At 34.0% G+C, this 14,686-nt stretch overlaps 2 protein-coding genes across 4 annotated transcripts; both read left to right on the forward strand.

Moving 5' to 3' along the window:
- Nucleotides 1-2,440: 2,440 nt before the first annotated feature.
- On the forward strand, nt 2,441-7,076 carry LOC129803633 (deubiquitinase DESI2). Of its 2 annotated transcripts, none has more exons than XM_055850342.1 (4): nt 2,441-2,850; nt 2,937-3,000; nt 3,140-3,537; nt 6,099-7,076. In XM_055850342.1, the coding sequence occupies exons 1-4, from the start codon at nt 2,783-2,785 to the stop codon at nt 6,259-6,261; spliced, it is 693 nt and encodes a 230-aa protein (XP_055706317.1). In that variant the 5' UTR covers nt 2,441-2,782; the 3' UTR covers nt 6,262-7,076. The 2 variants fall into 2 exon arrangements, with proteins under 2 accessions (XP_055706317.1, XP_055706318.1); XM_055850343.1 differs by having other exon boundaries at nt 2,442-2,850; nt 6,138-7,076.
- A 2,235-nt stretch (nt 7,077-9,311) lies between these two features.
- LOC129803634 (elongator complex protein 4) lies at nt 9,312-14,622 on the forward strand. Of its 2 annotated transcripts, XR_008751876.1 has the most exons (4): nt 9,312-9,513; nt 9,588-10,433; nt 10,496-10,646; nt 14,501-14,622. XR_008751876.1 is itself a non-coding variant. In XM_055850344.1 (3 exons), exons 1-3 carry the CDS (start codon nt 9,399-9,401, stop codon nt 10,585-10,587), a joined length of 1,053 nt encoding a protein of 350 aa, XP_055706319.1. In that variant the 5' UTR covers nt 9,325-9,398; the 3' UTR covers nt 10,588-11,262. The 2 variants fall into 2 exon arrangements, 1 of the variants encoding a protein (XP_055706319.1); XM_055850344.1 differs by lacking the exon at nt 14,501-14,622 and having other exon boundaries at nt 9,325-9,513; nt 10,496-11,262.
- Nucleotides 14,623-14,686: the final 64 nt, after the last annotated feature.

A 14,686-nucleotide genomic window follows, 5' to 3' on the forward strand; every position in this document is an offset into this window, starting at 1 on the left:
TGTCATTAATTTACTTTTGATAATTGATATGTTGAATTTTGTTTTTTTACTACTAGATACGAAACACAAATTTGCATTATAAAGATAGTCCTATATAAATTTAGCTCAACGAAAAGTTTCTCGACTGAAGTATACGTCTTAATGGAAATTTAAAATTTTCTACTCAACTTCTGTAAAAAACATGAACAACTTTTGCTTCAAGTTTAACAACTTTTCTTCAAAAAACAATTAACAACTCTCGTCGAATGAATTCAACAACTCTCGTTTCAAAAATTCAACAACTTCTGGTAAAATAAATTAACAACTTTGTCTTAAAAGATTTTATAAACTTTTGTTTAAAAAATTCAACAACTCGTTGAATGAATTCAACAACTTTCTCAAAAATTAAACAACTTTTGCTTGAAAGAAATCAGCAACTTTTGCTGGAAATAATTCAACAACTTGCTTGAAAAATATTAACAATTGTTGTTAAAAGTCAACAACTTTTGTCAAAACAAATCAAAAACTTTGTCTTAAAAGAACTCAATAAATTTATTTGAAAAATTCAACAACTCGTTGAATGAATTCAACAACTTCTTTAAAAAATTCAACAACTTTTGTTTAAAAAAAAACAATAACTTTGTCTTAAAAGAATTCAACAACTTTTGCTCGAAAGAAGTCAACAACTTGCTTGAAAAATATTAACAATTTTTGTTAAAAAAATCAACAACTTTTGTTTAAAAAAATCGTCAACTTTGTCTTAAAAAAATTCAACAACTTTTGCTTGAAAAATATTAACAATATTTTTTTAATTCAACAGCTTTTGTTAAAAAAAAATCAACAACTTTGTCTTAAAATTATTCAACAACTTTTGCTTGAAAAAAATCATCAACTTCTGTTAAAAAATCAACAAATTTGTCTTAAAAGAATTCAACAGATTTGGCTCAAAAAATTTAACAACTTTTACTTGAAAAAAATCAAGAACTTTTGTTAAACAAATCAACAACGTTATCTTAAAAAATCAACAACTGCCTAAAAAAAATCAACAACTTGATTCAAGAAATTCAACAACTTCTGTTTCAAAAATCAACATCTTTGTCTTAAAAGAATTCAACAACTCTTTGAATGAATTCAAAAATTTTCGTTTACAAAATCAACAACTTCTGCTTCAAAGAACTCAATAAATTTAATTGAAAAATTCAACAAGTCTCGTTAAATGAATTCAACAACAGCTTTTTCTTCAAAAAGTCAACAACTTTTGTTAAAAAAAAAATCAATAACTTTGCCTTAAAAGAATTCAACTACTTTTGCTTGACAGAAGTTAACAACTTTTGTTCGAAAGAATCCAACAACTTGCTTGAAAAATATTAACAATTTTTGTTAAAAAAAATCAACAACTTCTATTGGAAAAGTCGACAACATTGTCTTGAAAGAATTCAACAACTTTTGTTTGAAAAATTCAAAAATTCTCGTTGAATTTGACAACTTTTGCATAAAAAAAGTTCAACAACTTTTCTTAAAAAATCAACAGCTTTGTGTTAGAAAAATCAATAGCTTTATCTTAAAAACTCAACAACTCTCGTTGAATGAATTCAACAACTTTCGTTTTAAAAATTCAACAACTTCTGTTAAAAAAAATCAACAACTTGCCTTAAAATAACTGACCAACTTTTGCTTGAAAAAATTCATCAACTTATGTTAAAAATCAACAATTTTGTTTTAAAAGAATTCAACTGATTTTGCTCAAAAAATTCAACAACTCTCGTTGAATGAATTCAACAACCTTGAAAAAATCAAGAACTTTTGTTAAATAAATCAGCAACGTTGTCTTAAAAAAAAATCAATAACTTTGTCTCAAAAGAATTCAACAAGTTTTGCTTCAAGAACTTCAATAACTTCTGTTTAAAAAATCAACATCTTTGTCGTAAAAGAATTCAACAACTCTCGTTGAATGAATTCAACAACTTTCGTTTAAAAGTTCTACAACTCTTGCTTCAAAATTCAGCAACTTTTGAAAAATCTACAACTTTTTCTTAAAAATTCAATAACTTTTGTTGAAATATTCCACAACTTCCATTGAATTCAACAACTTTTTTTTCGAAAACTACAACTTTTGCTTCAAAATTCGACAACTTTTGTTTGAAAGCTCTACAACTTTTGCTTCAAAAATTAAACAATTTTTGAAAAATCTAACTTGTAAATTCAACAACTTTTGTTGAAGTATTCTACAACTTTTGTTTAATGAATTCCAACAACTTTTGGTCGAGAAAATACATCAACTTTTGTGGAAAGAATTCAGCAACTTTTCCTTAAATATTCAATAATTTCTGCTAGAAATTTCAGCAACTTCTGCATGAAAATTCAACAATTTTTAAATTCCTTGCAAAAAATCCTGATTTGCTTTTATTAGTGTACAAATGGCCAGCCGGGCTTGAGTAGCTTACGAATTTTTCCGCGAGAGGCTCTGCAGTCGAACAATGGCGAAGAGCTGTCAGATGGCGAGAAAAAAACAGTTTGTGTGCGGAAATTTGTTGTGAAGAATAAATCCATCTGTCGCGTACAATTCAGCGTAAAAGGTTAATTTTGCTGTGAAATTCACTAGATACTGTGTCAATTGATGCTGTGGTGATAGTTGTGGAGTGAACGTGTGTGCGTTGGGGGTGGAAAAGGACGTGAAAAAAAAACAGGGAACGTGAGTGTGTAAAAAAGGTCCCAAGTTGTCTCCCGATGACATCGGTTTTGTGTCCATTTTGCCCAAAATTTCGCGTTTTTCCCTCATTTCCACATACAATTCCACACTGTAATGTTCTCAAACGGTCTGCCCTGTAATTTGCCCTTTCCCAGCTGCCTCGGAGTGCCAAAACACGAAAGGTAAAAAAGCGTTGGCCTCTTTTGTCTCCAAGAGTCCCGTCTTGTTGCTCTCTCCATCCTAATCGATTCTCTTTGTCCGGGAACAGCGACGAACTCCTGCCCATCAGCATGGGAAGTCGAGAACCAGTCATTCTCAATGTCTATGACATGGTAAGTGTACACAAAAAGAAGTTCTCATAGTCGTAATCTCTTTGTCTGAAAAGAGCTCAAAAGAGAGGGCAAGAAACCTGCCCAGACTTCCGCAATCCTTATCTCTATTGACTCATGGATTACCCCTTCGACTTTCAAGTACTGGATCAATGAGTACACCACCTCACTCGGCTTGGGGGTCTTTCATTCTGGGGTTGAGATCTTTGGGACTGAATTTGCCTACGGTGGTCATCCGTTTCCCTTTACTGGAGTCTTTGAGATCCAGCCACGGGATCACGATGAGCTAGGCGATCAGTTTCGCTTCCGCCAGAGCATCCAGATTGGCTGCACGGATTTCACGGAGGAGGAAGTTAGGCGAATTGTCGAGGAGTTGGGCAATCAATTCCGTGGTGATCGGTATCATCTCATGAATAACAACTGCAATCACTTCTCCAGTGCCCTCACGCAGATACTCTGTGGTCAGGAGATACCCAGTTGGGTCAATAGACTTGCACACTTCAGCTCCTGCGTGCCATTCCTGCAGCGATGTCTCCCAAAGTGAGTTATTTTAATTTTATCTCCAAATTTAACAATATCCTTTTGATCAGTGCCAAAAAAATCAAAATTTTCCACGTGGCGCCATCTGTAAGAAACTTTACCAAACCGTAGTGATGTGAAAAGTCTCATAAAAGTTTTATTTTATTCTCTGCGAAATTATAATTTACGAAGCATGAAGCTTATCAAAAGAAATGATCAAGTGATATAATTTAATTTCCCATTAATGGCCTCTACACATTGGGAGCAATTTTTGTCAAAAATTGCTTTTTTGAAGGAAATTCCCTGCAGCGTTGTAAGGGGAAACGTCAAATTTCTGTCAAAAACACAATTTTTGACGAAAATTGCTCCCAATGTGTAGACACCTTAACATTCAATGGCCAATTGGATCTGATCAAGATTTTATTGGAAATATTTTGTTTTTGATTTCGTGAGGAAAAATAAGGGAAGGAAGATTGCGGCCGAAGTAAAAAGTCAATGAAGTTTTAAAAGTAATTCTGGCCAGATATTTTCGGTTTGGGAAAAATTAATATGATGATTGAAAGAAATTATTATTGAAAAGGTTACTGGAGGGGTCGCTCAAAAAGCCTATGTCTCTATTTCTAGCCGCTTGGCTTAGTCTGCCAAAAATTTAACTGGAAAGTATTGAAAAAATCACTGTTAAGAATTTTGGCGAATGGAAAATTCCAAAGCTAGCCAGGATTTCTTTTATCCATTTCATAAATCGTGTTTGTGTTTGTAATGTAAAAAAAATTAATGAAAAGGACGTAAAAAGACATCACTGGGTACATGAGGCTATTCTAGTCCTTAATAACCCGTTTAAATCAAATTATTTCGAAATGCACCGATGTATTTCGAAAAATTTCTCTCCAAGTGGTTTGTTTCTGAGGTAAGGTCTCCTTTTCCCTAAATGTCTCGTGTAAAAAGCGCAAAATTACACAGATTTTATTTTATACAGATTTTCGAAAACATTTCGAACCTAATAAAGTTTTTCATATAAGATGTTTTGCACTGAAAATTATGCAAATTTGGTTCAAGGTCAAGCACAATGGGGAATAATAATTTTAAATGAAAACACCGTCGTTTAAAGAGACCGTAAGGTGTCTTCTGTTTATACGGAGGGCTTTAGAAATCCACTTTGCAGTGCTATGTATCTACCGATGAGTCTCGGGAAATGTCTCCTAAGGTGTCTTCTATACGGGGGGATTTCGAAATGCACCCCACTGTGCTATGCACCGGTGAGTCTTGGGAAATGTCCCCTAGTGGTTCATTCCTGAGATAAATTTTCTCCACCCTCTGTTATAAATTCTCCAAGTGTGCTCTAACTAAAATAGATAGTCTGGAAACACTTTCTATTTTATTTCGAAAGTTTTCGAAAGAAAACTTTCGGAATGAAATAGAAAGTCTAGCAGACTTTTCTATTTCATTCCGAAACGTTTCGAAGGTTTCGAACTTGCTTTGAGGTGGTATTGACAATAATTTAATAGAAGCCAAAGTGTCACCAAAGTAAATATTAATTGTTGATGAAAAATAAATTTAAAAGATATTGTATCAAACTCGTGTCACCGCAGGGTCTTACGACATGTTGTCAGGAATTTAAGGAAACATCGTCAGTTGCTTTACAATCCGAAAACGCTTTGCTAATGAAGTTGCTTTACAATAGCTAATGTTTAGTTTTCCTTTATATAATTCATGATAGCTAGACTTTATGAAAATCTTCATCTTACTTTAGTATACTCCTTGTGTTCTCTTGATAGAAATATTTTGTTTTTTGGAGATTTTACTCAACAGATCTTCTCCTCATATGTGTTATGGAACTGTTATTAAAAAATAGAGACATAATCTATTAAAATGAAAATTTTAAATTCACTAGACAATTTCACTGTAACACTAGGCATTTTTAATGATGTTTTTGCTGAAAGGTGTGAAAGCTCTTGAAAAATCTGCACAGACAGCACTTTATATTTCAATAACAAAAAACAGCTGATTGAGCTTCCAAAGAGTTATTTTTGTGCGCCAGAAATTAGGCAATTTCCACTGAGAATGCTCAGTGCGATATTTTGTGCGCCAGAAAGTAGGCAATTGTCACTGAGAGAAAGCTCAGGGCGATATTTTGTGCGCCTGAGAGTAGGCAAAATGACACGACGAGAAAGCTCAGTGAAATATTTTTATTTCGAAAGAAAAGTTTCGAGTCAAAAGTCCCCCCCCCCCCCCCCCTATAAATGCCGCCTGAAGGGTTATTGGTCCTAAATGAATTATTTAAACGTTAAAACTCTAAGAGATAAAATGAAAAGTCTGCTAGGTTTTGTATTCCAGCCAGGACACACTTGAAGAGATTATAACAAGGTAGGGAAAATTTATCTTATAAACAAACCAATAGAGCGGATTTTCCGAGATTCACCGACCAATAGAACAGTGGATTTTATTTCGAAATAACCTTTTTTAGAAAAATTCTAAAGGGCTAAAAGGGGATTTATATAGCAAAAAAGGGTAATTTTATCAGATGAAGTCCTTTGAATGGAGTTTTTCTTGCAATTTTACTTGATTCTCGGGAAAATCTCAAGAGCATATCCCTCTCATGGTGATACTGGCTCTTCTTCCAGAGAGTGGCTGACACCGAACGCCTTACAGCAATCAATAACGGCCATCCAGGATCGAGGAGGTGCCACTGCAAATACCACAGCTGCGACTGCCGTCGATTCCGACTTTGACTACGACAACAAGTGAGATGAGAACTTCCCGAAGAGATTTGAGATGAATCTTTAGAAAATAAGGCTTGCAGATCACAAAAAAAAAAACAGAGAAACACGTAAGAGGGTGTAGCAATTTTAAGGATATTCCAAGTCATTTGTTAGCAAAGAAAAAAAGGTCTCATTAATACCAAAATTTGATTTATAGTAAAAAGAAGTGACTCATAATTATTTTAAAAGAAAAACCATTATATTTGATGAGATTTGTAGAGATTCTCTTTCAAGGGCATTTCTGTTGCATCGTTTTTTTTCTACAATTTATGTAGGATCTTATCTTTCTAGGATTAGATTTAAACAAAAAAAAGAAGGAAAGAGAAATTTTATGTGGAGTCATTTTAAAGAACACGTTGTTTGTGTGAGGAGCATCTTGAGAAAGGAAGAGAGCTTTTTGGCTGCCTTGGAGGAAAAGAGTATCCAAAGGTAGTCAAAAGCTCTTGAGGAAGTTGTTTGTTTGATTGTCTGTGAAAGTATGTCTGGAGCTTCTATCTTTTGCATTAATATCACCAAAAAAAAAAACAGAAAATAAATAAAAGAACAATTATAGATCTTAAGAAAAAAATTCTCTCCGTCACAAATTTCCCACTCATTTACAAAGATCCCCTAAGTCTTTTCCTCCCTCTACCATTGTAAATAGAAATTTAATTAAAAAAATAAATAAATAAATAAACTACTTACATAAGGATAGGACGTTTGAAATACTTACAATTGTGAGAGACTAACATAAGAAACAGGCACTAATTTTATCAATTTTATTTTATTGAATGATTGAATAATAAAAATGTAATCTCTCAATGAATATTTTTTTATTTTAAATGCACAATCAATCGCTAAACCATTTATTTCAGGTAATCTCCAAGTTTTTAGGAAGGTAGCTTCGCTATACAAACATTGAAGGTAAAATTTTGTAATTTGATCAAGGGGTCTTGCATGTGAAAAAAACCGTGTCCATTGTAGAAATGTTTCTTAACCCTTTAAGGACGATTAGAACACCGGTGTCCCATAAAGAAAATAATTTTTCCTGACTACCTAAAGTTATTTTTTCTAATGTTTGTTACATAATTGTAAAGTAGAAGGTTGAAGGACTCTAGAATTTTTTTTGCAAGTCTCTAGCTATTTGCTATGTAGTAAATATTTAAGCTCAAAAATGGCGAATTTTTAATTTCTCAAATTCATTATTGATTTTATTTATTTTTTATACTTCCAATTTTTTTTAAGCAAAACCCTTTTGGAAATAAAATCTACAATACTCATACGTAATATTTTTCATTAAAGCGAAAAATATTATTCATTGGTATTGTCAGAAAAATTACTTACATTTTTGGGCTATTTTTGTCCCTATCGTTCACAGAGGCAAAAAATACACCGAATCAGACTCTGTTGGACTTTCCAAGGTTAGATGTAAGACTTATCATTGATTATGTTTCTCAGTTTAATTTTTATTGTTGATTTTCAGTTCGTAAAAAGTGTCTCGTCGTTAAAGGGTTAAAACTTATGTAATCGTAAAAAAGTCTTTCTCGAAGTTTACGAATGCGAGGAGGCTCAAGAAAGACTCCAAGGATATTCTGGAAACCTTTAAAAGCTTTCAAAAATAAAGAAATGAAAGAAAATTTTCATGAAACCCGAAAAATATTCAGAAAACTGAATGAAACTTAAATAAAAAGAAGACTTTCTTAAGGTTGAAAACCAAAAAACGAAAAAAAATCTTGGAAAGCTTCTGAAAAACCTTTAAGCTGGCTATACATTAGACATAATTTATTGAAATATTTCTTTTCAATATCAAATATTGACAAGGATTGCCTGCACATTGAAAAAATTTATTGACATAAATGTTTCAATATTGAAGAAATTTGTGCAGTGTGTAGGCAAATATTGAAATATTTGTTTCAATATGGAACATTTTATTCAATATTTCATTTCATTATTTTGAATGGCTACAAACTAGGCCAAATCATTTCAATAAAAAATTTCAAAGTCACATTGAAATAAAATTTCAAAGAAATTCTAAATATCAAATTGATTTGATATTTCCTTCAATATTTTTTAATGGTCAGGAATCTTCGTCCTTCAGAACATCACAGAACTGCTCGATTTTCCTTGTTCATGAATGAAAACACATCCAAGATCAAAATCCAAATCAAGACACATCTCTCCTGCTTCCTCCAGAAAATCCAAGATTCTCGGAATTCCGCTGTACATTTTGTCAAATCTTCCCAAGAACCCAGCTTGGTTAGCAGTTCTCATCTGGCTACTCCAGGAAATCATAGTTCCTTTGGAATTTTGTTGTGCACTTGGTCGAATTCACACAGAATTCCCAAATTGGTCAGAAGATTTTTAGTAACTCCTCACTACAGATCACTAAATCACAGATCTTCTTGGATTTTCTTCTGTATTTTGTCAAGAACACCTGAAATAGTCAAGGAGAAATCCTCTGACCAACTTGGGTATTTTGGGTGTTCTTGACAAAATCCAAAGGAAAATCCAAGAAGATCTGTGATTTTCTGGAGGAACCAGGAGCAATCTTTTGATCACCATGAATATTCCGGACGTATTTGACAAAAGATACAACAAAATCCCAGAACATCTGTTATTTTCTAGAGGAAGTAGGGGAGAAGTCCTGACAAAAACGGGTCTCTGGGAAGAATTGGACAGGATATAGAAAAGAATCTCTGATCCTATCTATGATGATGTTCTGAGATGTGTTTCTGTACATAATAATGCTAATTCCAAGAGTTTTTCTATGTTTAAAATGAACTGAATCTCTAACTAAAATGGTATTTTAATAAGTTGTAATATTGAAGTTTTAATATTGAAGTCAATTTGTTAAGTGTGTAGGCAAATATTGAAAAATTGGTTTCAATATTCTCTTCAATATAGAAGTTGTACTTCAATGTCACTTTGAAATGTTATTATTGCAATATTTCCCTAGTGTGTAGACAGCTTTAGATATCTATAAATTCAATTTTAGCTGTGTAAAAACCTCGAAAAATAAGATATGATTTCCCGCGAAATTTCACTTACAAAAAATCCCGCAAGGCTGCGCAGTAGTCGCAAAAACAGATGAGTCGAGAGGAGACGCATCATTTTTCCACAATTTTTCTTAGTTTTCTGTGAGAAATGAGCTTACATCAGAAGCGAAAATTAGTGTCCAGCATCGAGGGATGTCGCCCATCTCTCCACAATGGTCAGTTGCTGGTATCCACTGGGAATTCTTCAATTGATCACATAATTGGTAAGTCCTAACCTAAAAAAAATCACTCCGGGTCGTATTCAGAGGTGTTTTTGGCTTCCGGGGGGATGTTTAAGGCGGTGGCATGCCACTGGGAACGATTCTCCTGATAGAGGAGGACAAGTACAATAGCTATGCAAAGGTGCTCTGTCGATATTTTCTCGCTGAGGGTGTCTATAGGAAGCATTCAGTGTTTCTGGCCACCAAGGAGGACAATGCTGATGATTTTGTCCGGAAGCTTCCTCAAGCCATTGAGGAGGTGCCTGAGAAACGGACAGAGTTGAGAAATGTTGAGGAAGAGATGAGAATAGCATGGAGATACAATGATTTGCCAAAAGTGAGCCTGGAGCAGGGTTCAAAGAGAGATTATCATTTTGATTTGTCCAGGAATGTACCTCAGGGTGACATTGACACCTGTGACATTACAAGTATTGGGAGTAATGAGAATTTTGGGCAATTGCAAAAAGCTCTAAAAGAGAAATTATCCGATAAATGCTTTAAATTGTCTGAGGAGTCAGAAAAGAAACTCCTCAGGATCTGTCTGAATTCCCTGGGTTCACCACTCTGGTGGACCAAGGAAGATTTTGAAGGGAAATTGGTGAGATTTTTAGTGATCCTGAGGAGCTTGATGCGGAATTCCACAGCTGTTTGCATGATTTCAATCCCAACTCATCTCTTCCATTGCCTGGAGCCTAAACTCCTGGCCAGGCTGAGGAATCTCGTGGACTATGCCATAGAAATTGAGTCATTCAGTGGTGCTGAGGCTGAAACCAATGCCATGTACCGGGAATACCATGGTCTTGTGCATATTCACAGAATTACAGCTGTGAACACTTTGGCACCTTTCCGGCCAGAAACCTTCGATCTGGCGTTCAAGCAGCGCCGGAAGAAGTTCGTGGTGGAGAAACTCCATCTGCCTCCAGGTGAAATTTACCATTTTTAATTGGCTCGGTCACCTAACTAACCGGGATGGGCTTTTCTGCAGACATTGCTGAGCTCAGTGACACTCTTGTGCCTCGTCCGGGACTCTCCTGCAGCTCGGCTGTTGCTCCAGGGACTCGATCACTGGACTTCTGACTCCGACGCATGGCGGGAACGATCTGACGCTGTGGATGAGGCAGATGTGGTGGAATTTGGTGAGCGTCAAAAAGTTTCCGCTTGGCTGGCATTTCCTTCCTTCCATAGAGCACACAAAAGCTTTCAAAGTAAACCCTTTTAAGCTTATGGTATTTGGGATTCTTTTGCAGGAAATTACGTAAATAAAAAACAATTCCCCTCGCAACGAAATTACTGATAATCCTGATAAGCATGTCAATTATTTTTCAATGGTTTTATTTATTTGTTTTTATTTTTAATAAGATTTAGCACCCCTGGCGGAAATTTACTGCACTTTCAATGTCCTAAAAAGTTGCTGTGTGATAGATTTAGATTTTATCCTAAAAGAAACAACTAGGCCTTAGCAAAAAAAAAACCTTTCCGTTTGATTAATTTCTTGTTTTATTTTTTAATATGAACCCATTTGTTGACAAATGGAAAATTCCTAAATACTTAAGAATATCACAACTTTAGGTGCCTTCCGCTAGGGGTGCTAAAATCAGACAAAATCCATTATCAAGTTTTTAGTGTAAATGTCTCCAAATCCTGACTTTCAATTTTAATGAAATTTTTGTTGATGCCTAATATAAAAAGTTAAATTTTAAGCATATTTTCTAAATCATTTTAAATATATAATCGTTTACACAGAAAAAAAAATATTTTGTAAAATTGTTCGTAAATGTTTGTGAAATCCTATGGAGGACTTACGAAATTCTCGTGAATCGTATAACCCACAAACAAATTCGTAAAATTTTGTATTTTTTTCACAAACATTGGCCTCAATTCTGAGACCAAGATCAAGATCAAGAAAATTTCAAGATTTTGGTATTCTGAAATCAAAAAATCAAGATCAAGATGTCAAATGTCTTGGAATCTTGAAATCCAAGACACAAACCGTGTGGATATCAAAATTTGCAATTCTGGAACCAATATTTCAAGATTTCAAGACGTCAAATTTCTTGTTTTCTTGAAATAATTCCAAGAACCTCTCGGAGGTGCTTGGAATTTTCAAGATACTAACAATTTGAAGAGTTTCATGCGGAAATAATTTTTGATAAGGAATATTTCTATAAGAGATAATACAAAAAGAGAATTACTTTGAAAAAATACTGTGTTTGATCTTGTAATTTAATCGTAATGGTACATATTTCTAGATGTACGTTTCGAAGTACAAGACCTTGAGCAGATCTGCAAAAGAATCACATCTTGAATAAGCATTTCAAGGTTTATTACACGTCACAAGTTTTGTTTTCACTTCTTTTATTCCCGATTATGGACTGTCATATATTATTTAATAATACAACCTATAATTAATTTTTCTAATTTATACGGCGAAATTTCAGCAAATTCGGCAAAGAAATGAAGATATTTGTGAGAACTGACGTTTCGTTAAGTGTGGAAAATCTTGAAATCTTGGTTCTAGCTAAGACAATTTAGGTTCCATAAATGTTTTGCGTCAGAATATGAAATCTTGATCGTGGAAATATTTGACAGCTTGTAATCTTGATCTTGATCTTGGTCTCAGAATTGAGGCCAATATTTCATTTTATATTATTTTTATGTAAAAATGAGGCATGGCGGAAAGTGGTAATATTCTAAAATTGATTCACCACCTGTCGCCATAGCTTTTCAATAGGCGACGCTAACTTCACTTCATAGATTTCCAGTTGTCAAATCTACTTTGTTTACTTTCTGCAATAGTCTAATAATTTGATTTATCAAATCATTTAATGAAGAAAAATCATTTAATGTGAGTAATAATAAGGTGATCATGAGAAAAAGAAATGCTGAATATATTTGCATAATATTGCTCAAAATAATCGAGTTTTAACTTTTCCAAGTGGGTGGCGAAAAGTAGTTACAGAACTGGCGAAAAGTGGTAAAAAGTGGCGACGAAGTGGTTATTTTTGCATTGTTAATAAAAATTAGTTTTTGGAGTAGTCCAGCGTTAAATTCTAGGAACATTGTTTTCACGAATATGCAGCCAATACATCTAAATAACTTTGTGTCAAATTTGAGTTATCTTGAAATAAGGGGTCAAAAGTTATAATACAATTAATTTCACTTTTTCCTAAAAGTGGCGATAAGTGATTACTCCACCCTACATTCATTTAAATTTTAATTGAATGATTATGGGCTTTTTGGTACGCCCATGAGGTTCAACAAAAGACTTTGAAATCCAGTCAAAGAGATTTTCTTGTACGAAAGATTTATGCAAAGTGGGAAACGGTCTCGCACTGCTTCACTCTCACTACACACTTCATTCAGATTTCAAGTACAAGGAATTCCGGTTTCAGTGAAAACGGATTGAAAGAATTTGATATAAATTGCCTACTATTGGGAGCTCATTCATAAAAATCATTTTTGAAATGCCCGTAAGGCGTCTTCTATACGGGGGAATTTCGAAATACACCCCACTGTGCTATGCACCGGTGAGTCTCGGGAAATCTCCCCTAGTGGTTCATTCCTGAGATAAATTTTCTCCACCCTCTGTTATAATTTTCCCAAATGTGCACTAACTAAAATAGTAGTCTGGGAGAATTTTTATTTCATTTCGAAACGTTTCGAACGTCAATCACACAGTGTTTTACAATTAAAGAATTTGTTAAAGAGTGCTAAAGTTAATATTTATGCTTGGTGACAAACACTTCATAAGGAAGAGGAGATGGGGCACACATCCTCTATTTCAAAACCGTCCTACCGCAGGATTTTATTCCAATATTGTTGCTAAATTAAGAAAATATCCTAAGTTTTTATTTTCCTATAAATCAACTTTATTCATATACGTAAGGGTCTCTAAGTTCCTAGAAATTGATTGAATATCACTTTTCAGCTGACAGATTCCATAATTACACAAGGATGTTTATTTAACAATTCGACCATATTCAAATGAAGATTAAACGATAGAGATCGATACCGTGTCCCTATTTCACCTGCTTTTCGACTCTTGATAACTTTGAAAATAGTTCACGAGAAAATCATCTCTTGAAATACAAAAAAAAACAAAAAATTAAAATCGCTTGAAATGTCAAAATATTCGAACATAAACAAATGGAACTTTCGAAGAGGGAGATTTTAAGCGCCGAAAGATAGGCAAAAATGCACCGGTCTAAAACTCAGTGGGGGACTTTTGTTTCAAAATGGCGGTTTCGAAATAAAATCCCCCCGTTTAAATGCTCCCTAATGGCCTCTACACACTGGAGATATTTATGTCCATATTAAAGAGTTTTTCCTACACAAGCGTAGGGAATTTGCTCCAATATGAACATAAATTTCTCTAGTGCGTAGAGGCCATAAGTGTATGCAAATATTTTTCACGCGGTAATGTACTTCTCTTGAACCGTTGGCGCTGAATATAGGCTGAAAGATTGGCGCAGAAAATGTTTGCATACATCACGGCGCTTCCGTGACTTTTTTCAAAGATATCTCCTGTGCTTATGCAAATTTTCCGTGTCATAGAAGTGAATTCACCGCCTTTTTTTCGGTCCTGAGAATTTCTTTCAAAGAGAAAAACTCTCTGTAATCAAAATATATGTAAAAAGAAATTCAATTGCTGTCTAATACTGCCACGATCTCTCCTAAGATAAATCTGTATTTAACAGAGTTTTCCGATGCAATTTTTTGAGGTTATTTATAGCTTTTGTTGAATAATTAATAAAATTAGTTGGTATTGGGACATGGTAAAAGGTAAAAATAGATCATAAAACGTCAGTTGTCTGAAAGTGCCCCACAATCCTGTACAAGGATAAAAAGCAGGGCATTGCTATCTAGAAAAGCACGTATGCGGTATTAAAGTTTCCCAGGGATACCTCTGTGTGTTCTGTGGAAAGGAAGATGAAAAGCCAGAAAGAATTTTAGCCTCTTCCAAAAGACTAAAACTTTTTGACTTTTCCAGGATTTCTACAAAGGACTTTTACAATGGAACTTCTAAAGTTAGGGTAGAAGGAAGTCATGAATATCTCCATCCATGTACAAATCTACTATCAAAAATAAAATAAATGAGACTAATTTTAAAAATGAGAAAATCAGTCGATTGCAATATGTGTGAAGTCTTTTTTGGGGAATGGCGTCTGCAGCAAAA

This window comes from Phlebotomus papatasi, chromosome 2 (genome assembly GCF_024763615.1).
Source record: "Phlebotomus papatasi isolate M1 chromosome 2, Ppap_2.1, whole genome shotgun sequence".
Classification (NCBI taxonomy): Eukaryota; Metazoa; Arthropoda; class Insecta; order Diptera; family Psychodidae; genus Phlebotomus; species Phlebotomus papatasi.